The sequence below is a fragment of the Leuresthes tenuis genome, unplaced genomic scaffold (assembly GCF_036924035.1).
Source record: "Leuresthes tenuis unplaced genomic scaffold, fLeuTen1.0.hap1 SCAF_21, whole genome shotgun sequence".
NCBI classification, from domain to species: domain Eukaryota; kingdom Metazoa; phylum Chordata; class Actinopteri; order Atheriniformes; family Atherinopsidae; genus Leuresthes; species Leuresthes tenuis.
This window is the reverse complement of record NW_027325375.1, coordinates 2,386,501-2,397,411: the sequence shown is the minus strand read 5'-3', so window position 1 is coordinate 2,397,411 and position 10,911 is coordinate 2,386,501. Positions and strand designations below refer to the sequence as shown.

General features: G+C 44.5%; 1 protein-coding gene across 1 annotated transcript; it reads left to right on the top strand.

The window, feature by feature from the left end:
- Positions 1 to 2,010: 2,010 nt before the first annotated feature.
- Positions 2,011 to 10,664, top strand: adad2 (adenosine deaminase domain containing 2). The gene is made up of 12 exons (XM_072375570.1): positions 2,011 to 2,150; positions 2,690 to 2,807; positions 3,265 to 3,269; positions 3,417 to 3,561; positions 4,015 to 4,144; positions 5,575 to 5,703; positions 6,741 to 6,891; positions 7,080 to 7,250; positions 8,442 to 8,656; positions 9,123 to 9,357; positions 10,313 to 10,445; positions 10,523 to 10,664. The coding sequence occupies exons 1-12, from the start codon at positions 2,011 to 2,013 to the stop codon at positions 10,631 to 10,633; spliced, it is 1,683 nt and encodes a 560-aa protein (XP_072231671.1). The 3' UTR covers positions 10,634 to 10,664.
- The last annotated feature ends 247 nt before the right edge of the window (positions 10,665 to 10,911 follow it).

Genomic DNA, 10,911 nt, shown 5'->3' with positions numbered 1-10,911 from the left:
GCTAATTAGCACTGAACATAACAGTGTCATCTCTGACAGCCAACCATCAATAGCAAAGCTCATCGACCGCACACACACATAAACAAGTGCACAATCCCACACATGAACACAATAACATGTGCTTAGAAAATTTGTCAAACAGCCTCAACATTTCACAGTTTTGCTTGTCCATATTCCAACAGAAAAACTGTGACAATGTGTTCTGGAAACAGTGTTCCTGAGCAGAAAGAAAGACAGAAATATTGAATCGAGCGCTGCGATTTTCTGTGTGCCACCACAGTTGCTTCTTATTCCCATCAAAAAATAAATAGGGAAATCTCTCAGCCTGTGAGTAAGTGTGTGGGCGTGAAAGAAAAAGCAAAGCAGGGAGAGAAAGGAGGACACAGAAAAGGAGAGAACGGGGAATTGGAAGAGACAAAAGAGAGCAGAGTCAGGGAGGGAATAGGTGGTATTTAAAATGAAGATGACACATGGGATTGTTTCCTCTGCGCCTCAGCAGGATCTCCTGAGATGGGCTTGACTTCAGATTTCAGTCTTGTGTGAAATAGTCACACTGAAGCTAAGGAAGACACACATCCTTTCATAAGAGAGCCTCATTTAGATAAGATCACATATGAAGGCTTTCTCTAGAGGTGAGGGGAAGTGAAGCCTTGAGTCTTGATCGGAGGAATATTTCTCTACAACAAATAATGCCACACACTTTGGTGAAGTATGTGCACGCAGGAGGAGGAGGTTCAAGTTCAACAGCGGCACACTTTTCATCGGAGAGGAGTCAGTACATGTCTTTGTATTCGTATTAATCGTACAATAGTGAGTTCTGTCACAGATTTAGAATTTATAGAAATGATCCAACCACTCGGTTTCTATTTGCTTATTTATTGTGTCCATGCATAAAACATGACCCTTTCATTTTTAGCATTCAATCTAAATTCCATCAACAAAGGCGACATCCAAACCGATATTACAGAGTAAACAGACACGGGACACGGTGGTTTCCTCACATTTAGAGTTGGAGCCACAGTTCCACACAGCATCCATGTATCTGTCTGGACAGACTTGGCTGTTTGCTGCAGTTTGGGAGTATCTGAAATGGAGGAAGTTGTTCAACAGATAACACACAGATGACACACTGAGATCATGCACATGCAAACGCGCATGGTGACTTTGTATTGTGTGGGCCTACTAAGAGACCTGACCCAAAAAACTTCAATGCAAAACCTTTGAGATGACCCGGAAAACCGCCCAAATTCTGCTCAGCATCATAAAGGTGATGCAAATTATCTTTCAAAGAGTTAAAAAGCAGGGACCCAAACCGAGTTCTGGCTCATGTTTGCGTGCGTTTACACTATTTTAACTGAACTGGCATCTAAAACTGAACAAGAAGTTTCTTTATATCTAACTACAACTCTTTTTGCATTGATCAACATTTCTAAACCACTTTACTCTTTACTGTCCTCTAAAACCGTCCGACAGACTCGTCATTTCCAGCCGTGAGGACCGTGTAATGAGTCAAGGTAAGATCCCGGAAGGTGTATTTGGAAATTAAAGGAGTTACCATCGTCTCATACATAGAGTCTGTCCAATCTTTTTATTTCCATGCTAATAATGGAGATGGAGCAGCAACGCTAATAATTAGCATGTCAGGTTAACATTTACTGCTATTCTAAAAGTTTTAGCGGTCGGACGGAAAATATCAGACTTTTTTATAACCTTTTTCCCCCCACAAATTTGCAACAGTGAATTCTGTGAGTAATTGTTGTGTTTGTTAAATAATTAAACCGAACAGAGAGGTTTAATTACAGCAGCTAGGTTAGCTAGCACTCATTAGCCTTCAGTTGACCAACGAAGGTAACTGCGGCCATATTGGTCAAAAACCAGGGTGGTGTCGCAAAAATTCAGCTAAATCTCTTCCACCCTAGGCCTCTAATTGTTATTTCTTTAAGTTGAGTGTGCATGGCGGATAAATGGGCTTGATTCAGTTTTAATTTTTCTACAGGCTGCTTGACAAGCATGGGAGATCAAAACGAACATGAGTGCAGTCCAAGAGGCGGTGCAGCTGCTTTTCAGTCAGCTGACAGTGAGCCGGTTTTACACCTTCACCATCCTCAAGTCCAGCCCAAGGGTGGTGCTGCAGTTTATGCTGGGCCGAGGTAAGGGGGCCGGAAAAAACACTCATACCTTAGAGCAACCCTGGAGAAAGATGCAACTTGTCTGGCAGCAGCTGACCGCCTCAGACAGATATCCAGCAGTGAATTAGTGCACTAATTTGCTTAGTCTTTGTCTGCGAGGGGAAAACAAGCAACCAGGGGTCTGAAGCAATTATTTAATTCCCTGTAGCTGAAAGCGCTGGGTGTTCTTGGTGGAAAAGTGGTTGTCGACTGTAGTTATCTTGCCTTTAGACAGATTGACTTTGTCCCATCGGGGGAGTGCATTTCACCGCTTAATTCAAGGAAACCAAACTGTTCTTGGTTGTTTTTTTTCCAACAGTGATTTGGTTTTAATTGTGTCATTGCTGAGGTACACAGCAGGCGGGTGAGTAGCGTGTGACCCACACACCGTTGGTTAGTGAAGGGTGAACCACAGTCTCAGTGGTTGAATCTGTCCTAACCTCTCTGTCTTACCCTCTTATTAGAGGTTCTTTTACTCGTTTTTAGATGTCTTAACGGTCTTGGGCCTTCTTATTCATCAGACTGACTTTTATCATATCAACCCTCACGGACCCTGAGGTCTTCAGGCACCGGCCTTTTACCGGCACCGGCCCCCGACTGTGGAACAGCCTGCCGGGGACGCTCAGGGCCGCAGAGACTGTTGATGTTGTTAAAAAGAGGCTCAAGACTCACCTTTTTAATCAGGCTTTAATTTGATTTAATTTATTCCTTTTAATCAAACTTTTTATCATATTTGATTTTTGTTCTATATTATTTTAATGATATGTTTTAACTATAAGAGCTGAAAAGCTTTTTTAATCTATTTAGTTCATTTTACACCTTTTTATCTTACTTTACTGCTTTAGTTTTTCAGTTTTTAGCTCCAGTGTTTCCTCAGGGGGGGGGGCCGACCACGCTGGGAGCTGCTTTTGGTCCCCTGACGGGGGGCTGTCCTGTGGACTGCTCCGGCCCGGGTGGCTGGAGGACTCTGCACCTTGGTGTGGGGGCCTCTTGTCTCTGTGGCGCTCCCTGTGGTCGACCCCCCCCCCCCCCCCCCCCCCCCAGGTGGCTCTTTCCCTGCCTTAGGTCTGGGTGCCGCCATGTTTCTATCTCACAGGTGCAGTGGGTCTGAGCTCGGTGTCTCTCTGGGTATTTATGGGGGTGGGAGGGTTGGTATGTTCTATATAGTTGTTGTTTTTAGCCTCTTTGAGGCACTTTTAAAGTATGAACGGTGCCATATGAGTAAAATTTGATTTGATTTGATCTTAGAGATGATTCCCTTGCTGCCGGCGACCATCGGCGTGCAGGAGTGGCTTTACTTTGTGAAGCAGGTGACAGACCCAGGATGGAGACACCTGCTGCTCCTCAGCGCAGATATGAACTTGCTTCTGATGACGTGTTTTTGGAACAAGAGGTAAATGAATTTACGTCTCACCAGGGTTTTCACAGTGGCTGTTGTCTCATATTAAAGGCCTTTTAGTGCCTTTTTGTAAATACAGTTTCCCCCCAGAACTTGTCACACGCGACATATTTCAGGGAGTAAAAAGCTCACGTTGGTTTTCCTCTGCTGTTTGAAGTAGAAGTGTTATCAGAAAAAAGGATGAATCAATTAGATATTGTATTTGTCAAACTGCGTTTGAGCATCTGACATCAAAGTGAAATCTAAAATTCTTCCCGTGTTTTGGTGACTTAAACACCCGCCGCCACCTTAAACTTTCCTTAAACTGCGAGCAGCAAACACACATTTCCAGTTTCTAACTCGCACATGTCTGGTCTTCATCGCCTTATCGTAAAGACAGTTGTTGAAAGGTGGTGTGAAGGTTAATGGGAGGGTTCGAGTTATTACTCTTTTCCTTTCTTTCCTCAGGATGAAGACTCTGATGATGAGGATGATGGAGCTGCCCTTTCTCTGCGGGGAGTGTCGCCTCCTGAAAGCGTCCTCTCAGATGAAGAGCTTCTAGTCGACCACATCAAGGACTTCAACGGTCAACTGGAAAGCACAAAGGCCGAAGGTGCTGTAGCTATTGGCTCTTCCACGCTTACCCCCCACACACAGTATCCCCTCAACGAGAGCCGGGATCAGCCATTTATCAGATGTAAAGCTGCAGAAACCCTGCATGTGTGCTGATTTCGCCAATGCTTGTATCAAAAGTGAGGATAGATTGGTCATTTAAGTAGACTCGAGGTTAATAAACATTTGGATTCATCAGTAATGCACACACTTGTGCCATCAGTATCATAGCCTTTTGGATAATTTAATAGCAAAAGGAAGTAGGGCTGTAGCGATACGCTATTCTCACGATTTTATTCGATTCAATACGATTTATTACACATCATTTTCTGAAAGATTTTAAAGGGACAGTGTGATTTGACATGAACCGTGGCTGATTGGACCGGTGGTCCGACCTTTGACCCGGAAGGACAACACCGCCGGACAAACCGAAACAAACAAACGTGTCACAAACGTGTTTCTGTTGTGAATATTACATCATCAACCTGCTTGTTTTACTTGCTAAATACCATAAAAACAAATCCAAACTCTCTAAACACAAACCAGCTTTCTTTATTTTTGAGAAGGAACAGAAAAGCCACCAAAACCACTGAGCTATGCACTTTATAACATTTTTATAACCTAATTTACCACTGTTTTGTATAATGTGACCCAAACCCCCCCGGTATTGTTTGGATTCTGTGTTTTCACTAATTGTAACGTCTCACTTTTTAAATAAAGTTTGCTAAAAAATAAACAAAAAATCGATACATCGATAAATATCGCGGTATCGATAAAGTGTCTCAGCCCGAAGAGGAGTGCGTTGTTTGCGCTGTTGCAGAAACTAAAGAAACTTATGTCGCCACGGCGACGATGACCAAACAGCGGTCTTGACCTCATAGAGTCAGATTATCAGAACCTCGGTTTAAGGTAGTACAAAGAAAGGTCTTTTTTCTTTGCTTCCTGCAAAAGAAAACGGAAAAATGCGAGCCGCACCGACCCGTGTAATGGAAATTTTCAGTGTTGCCCCTGCATTTACCCCCAGAAATCTGCAGGTGGTCTTGAATGTCGGCGTCTTCCCTCGTCAGCCGACAGGATATAACCTGTTCTTCTTCTCCGAAGACCTTTCTCTCTGAAGCATAATGAGACTGAATCTCCTTCAAAATATCCCCAGATCAATGTTAAATGGGATTCAGATGATCCCCTTTATCAGTAGTGAGGTAGACGCTGAGTTAAAACCTGTTTTTCATCCAAATGAGCAAAACATCAGTTTAGATGTAGCATGTAAATGGAAAGATGAACCCGACGCAGAAGGGCTTTAAACTTGTTTTTTTTGCTGAATGGGCAACACTTTATAGCCTTTTCCATTGTAAAGACACATGAGAGGGTTTCTGCTAACCCAACTTCTCACTTCCTGTTACATTTTGTGTCCTACAGTTTGGCAGAGCGACTGGCACAAGAACCACATGGCAGCCATGAGCAGTGAGAAGTTCGACAGCCTTCTGAGAATGTGTCCGGAGTTTCGTGGCTGTAAAAGCCACATGGCGGCGTTTGTCTTGATAAGAGGTAAGCTTTGTGTTTCTCTCTTTATATTCTTGCTGCCTTCAACACTTGATACTTGATACTGAGAGTATTTTACTGTTGTGGGCAGCCTTTAACGTCACATTTTACACGGTCGGTGGATGTGAACCGCCTCCAAACATTGAGATTGGTTTAGGTTTGTTGTGACGATGCTTTCTCAAGATTTCCTACTTTAACCATGAAACATTTGTGAAAAATGCACTGATTCTGATTGATATTGCTCCAAAGGAATGAAAAAATGTGTTGAGATATTTAAAAATGACAGCATGTTGAGCAGAGACTCGACGCCACATCCTGCAGCTCCTCTGGGAGGAACACTGACACATCACACGCCATCCAGGAGAGTTTTCTCACGTGATAAGAAGGCAACCTGATGCCAGATGCTCCAACCAGCCCAGAGGAATAGCTGCTGTTCATGCATGACTCTCCTTTCTGGACCCTTTCTGGTCCAAAGTTGACATCACAACACCCAGTTGCTTAAGTTCCTTGTGGGTTGCTGAACCTCTCGCTGTGTCTGTTGAGACCAGGTTGGATTACAATGAAATGTGTGTTTTTTGCTGTTACCTCACCATCGTGTTTCTGTATTTCTGAACGTTTTTGGCTGCTCTTCGCTGCACGCAGACGGAGATCCTGGCCTCCATGTGGCTCAGGCATACAGCTGATGTTCATGCTGTAATCCGTCACCCTGCCACACTAAATGAGAATCATGAGGCTTCTCTAGCTGCTCTTAGGCTGAGCCTAATTCATTTTGACTGTCCAGTTACTTTTTAATCTCTACATTCTGGATCCTAACCCATTCAGGCCAGTCCTATCACAGGCCAGCGTCCCTTTCAGACGGGACCCGGCCCATTTAAAAGGCTGATGAATTCTGTGAAGGGTGTAGAAAGCCCAGAGGATGTTTTTTAACACAAACCTTTTAAAGTTGCTTTGAAATGAAGTGGCAATGCCTTCAACGGACAATTTCCCCTATTTGTGACAGCTGTTGATGCATTGTAGAGAGCTGCAGCTTCTTGTCCCCACAGGAGTGCTGGATACTGCTGGTCGTGCATGTGAGCGTTACAGTGTGGTAGCGCTGGGGACCGGCCGTTCAAGCTGCACCAAGTGGCTTTGCTACAGTGGGAAGATGGTCCACGACTGCCACGCCATCATCATCGCCAGGAGGGCTCTCCGAAGGTACAAAAACGCTCTTCAGCCAATGGACAATCGCCTCAAGAATGCTCATCCTTTAAGAAATGTGCTGCAGAGGAAAAATGGCCAGCTCCAAATTAAAAAAGAAGTGTTTCCTCTGTCTCATTCTGCCATTGATAAATGCTTCTGTTGTGCCTCACGTTAATTTCTCTCCTTTTCTGGCTCACGTTCAGGTTTCTGTACAAGCAGCTTTTGTTGTTCTTTGATGCTGATCCAAAGGCCAAGGAGAAGTGTATTTTTGAGAGTAGTGCAGACAGCCACCAGCTGCAGCTCAAACCCAAAATCAGCCTGCATCTTTACACCAATCAGTGCCCCGAGGGAGCTGCTAAGAACTTCTACTTCAAGTACAGCAGCCTGGTTATCAGTCCTTTCCCGTGATTGTTTTAATGTGTGTCTTTGCTCAGAGCCATGCTTTGGAGGCAGAAAGCTACGGTGTGATCTAAATTAAGGATTTTATTCAAACTTTTTGATCTCCGAAGCAAAAAAATGAAGCATTTCACGGTTGTTATATTACTGTTGAGAATTACAGAAAACAACTAAAATATAGGTATGCTGATTAGTTTTATAAGTAGGACATGGGAACACAGTTCTTAAAGGGGAACTTTAAACCTAGACCTTATTTCTGGCATGAAATACGTTCATCTGCTCACTGAGAACAGTTTGGTGAAAGTTGGCGTCCTTCAGAAGATATTTAGATAACTGGAGATCCATATAACGGAGTGAACGGGGCTTAGAGGATGCAGCCTCTAAATAAGGCATTATCTGTCTTTATTTCACCAATACTTTAAGAAGAATGAATGAATGAACGTGTGCTATAGCTCTGTTAGCTCAGAGCTGCTGTGTTGTTGTTATTGGCGGCTATCCGGGGGCTTATAAAGAGCTTTCTACACACTCGTCTACTGGGATGATGTCATCGACGCCCCCCTGCAGCACAGCTCATTTACTCCGGTAAGAACATCCATCTTACTCAAAGTCGTCGTCCACGTTGTCAAAATCTGATAAATATCCTGCCATGTTGCACAAAACTATCAGCAGCAAACTCTGTGTGAAGTTAGCCGACTGTCACAGAGCACGGAGTGAATAAACTGTGCTGCAGGGGGGCGTGTGGATGAAGTGGTCCCAGTAGAGTGCCTGTGTAGAAATCCCTCCGTTAGCTCTCCTATAGCTGCAAGTAGCCACATAACAGAGCTATGAGCTAACAGAGCTATGAGCTAACAGAGCTATAGCACACGTTCATTCATTCATTCTTCTTAAAGTATTGGTGAAATAAAGACAGATAATGCCTTATTTAGAGTTTTTTATAGCTTATTTAGCCTTATCAAACTGTTCTCGGTGAGTAGATGAACGTATTTCATACCAGAAATAAGGTCTTGGTTTAAAAATGCCTAAATTTAAAGCTGTTTATTCATCCCGCTGCATAGGTGAAGGAAAGCAAGCAAAGTATCATTTTCATGGCATGATTTTAACCTGTTTTTTTACTGGAAAAAGTATTTCCCCAGATTCTCGCCGTCTAAGTGATGTCATTTACTGTTTAGGGGCTCAGCAAACAACACTTGGACCACTCTGAAGCTGCAGTATCACGCTAAGGGCCAGCTGGTGTCTGTGGCCTACCTCGACCCAAGTTTGTGGGGGGCCAAAGTCTGCTGCATGTCCGGTACTGACAAGTTGTGTCGCTGGACGATCACCGGGGTTCAGGGGGCATTACTGAGCCACTTCATTCAGCCACTTTACATCACCAGCATGGTGCTAGGTAAAGAGCTGGAGGATCATATGTTTCATATTCCACACCACGGGAAACATGCTTACTTTATTTCTTGTACCCCGGAGCTATTTGAGAGAAGTTGTACGCTAAAAATGAAGCTACAGTTAGGAAATAGCCGACTTAACAACACCATGAGAGGCCTTTTCCATAGAAGATGCATGTCAGCCCCGGGGTAATTAACTTTACCCCGGGGCTTTCTTCATCTTCTTCTTCTGCACCGAACGAGCAAAGTAGATTTAGCAAGTTAAGTTGCTGGAGTTCTGGGGCCTAAGTGCTGCTCAAAGCTGCCGACACGCACAGTTGAGTCGGGCATTTAAACCCTGTTGCTGCTGCATGTTTCCACGTGTTATCGCTGTTTTTTATCGTAGCGTAGAGAGTATCCTCTGCGAAACGGTCAGAAATGATCGAAGCTGTCTTTCTTTCATGGCGTTCATTTTAATTCCTCTTTACTCAGGAAGCCAGAACACCTTCAACAAAGAAGTGTCTGATATCGCCAACAAGAGACTGGGTGATGGATGGGAGGAATTTCTGCCTCCAAGCTACAAGAAGCACGACGTCTTTCTTCTCCACGGCGACCACGTGGGACCTGTTGCGACGTCCCCGTTGCACGACAACCTCAGCATCAACTGGTGTCTTGGAGATAAGGACATCGAAGTTTTGGACAGCAGCAAAGGCATCATTGTTGAGGGGTAAGATTTTAGCTTGGTTAGCTTGTTTTTTGCTTGGTGCAAGATGTAAATGTTAAAACGTCCCTCCATCAAACATGTGGGGCTGGTGCGATGTCCGGTACTCTTCTAGACCTCACTGCGACTTTCCCGCTTTACAGTCCTGCAGCCCTGTAATAGATCCGTCGGGGTGGGGTGGGGTTTAATGCGGCTGGGCTTTTGACAGCTCCGGTATGGCCTGGGGCTCCTGCCATCTCTTGTTTTTGGAGCTGCAGGCAACTGTTGATTTCCACTAGCAGCAGTGCTCTGCAGACGTTGGCTCTCACTCGAGGCTGTTATCCTTTAACAGAGATCCAGCTCATCACATTCGGTCGGGCGGGCTGTTTCATCTTCTGTCCTGCAGCTGAAGCTAACACCAGGGTGGTGTTCTCAGTAGAGCCAGAGTAAGACGGACTGTGAGGAAGGAGCGCAGGACAGTGAGCCCTCATTTCAGAAGTGCTAAGTTCCAGCAAGTGGGAATATTATGGGCTGCAGACAGTATCTTGGTCTTGATTTGCTAATGACGGTTCCTGTGAGCACTAAATCTCTCCTCCAACCCTTATTTGTCCTGACATCTTATGCGTGCACGTGGTGGATTTTTCAGGCAGAACACAGACAGCCGCTGCTGCTGCAGCCTGAAAGAAGACGTTTGTATGTTTAGCACAACAAAGCTTTGAAGCTGAGGCCGTGGAAACGTTCAGCATTCGTCACAAATATGAGACAAATGCCTCATTGTGCTGTAGGATATGTATTCTTAAAATTATAAGTGCAGCAGAGCACTTTTAAACACTACAGCTGCCTGTAATGACTTAAAGGAGCATTCAGTAAATTACTTTAGGTAGGAAAAAGTCTATATCTTTCCTAAATAAGATGAATCTAAGGCGATCTCTATTTAAAGGGAAAGACTGATTTAGGAGATATTTGCTGTGCTGTGTCCCAGGTCTCCCTCTGTGAGTGGGTCTGGCTTCTCCAGCAGACTTTGCAAGAGAGCCCTCTACAGTTCTTTCTGCCAAGTTGCACTGCTGGGCGGGCACAGCTACCTGCTGGAGCTTCCCACCTACCACAGTGTCAAGGTATGTTCATTCTCACTGCTGAGCGAGGAAGAGGTTTGCTTCACCTTAGTGTCGCTGTGCGGTTTGTTGTTCTGCAGGTGGACGCCGTTGTGTACCAGACAGTTAAAGATCTGATCAAACAACAGCTCCTGAGCGTCCACGCAGGGCCCTGGAATGCCAAAAAGCTGGTGGACTGCTTCAGCGCCTGAGCACTGGCCCTGAAACCCGTTCTGTTGAGTTTATCCCGTGAGATTTGACTTGTTGTTCTGCATTTTTCTTTTGTTTGGTGTGTAACCCTCGAGTTTTCAGTTTGAAAGAATAAAGACGACGCAGCCGTTGGGCACCGCACTGAAGGAGTTGGTTTGAATGACTCGAGTAAAACTTTCTACTCCAAGAACACTTAGAACGGAGCCAGAAATGCTAACAAAGCAGTTTGTGTTTAGCATGTATTTATCAGAGGCTTTTATCCAAAGAGACTTACAAATGA

Coding starts and splice junctions, on each gene's coding strand:
- adad2 (XM_072375570.1), top strand. CDS start 2,011: ATGGGAGATCAAAACGAACATGAGTGCAGTCCAAGAGGCGGTGCAGCT. Junction 4,145..5,574: donor CTTCAACGGTCAACTGGAAA/GCACAAAGGCCG, acceptor TGTGTCCTACAG/TTTGGCAGAGCGACTGGCAC. Junction 7,251..8,441: donor GCTAAGAACTTCTACTTCAA/GTACAGCAGCCT, acceptor TTTACTGTTTAG/GGGCTCAGCAAACAACACTT.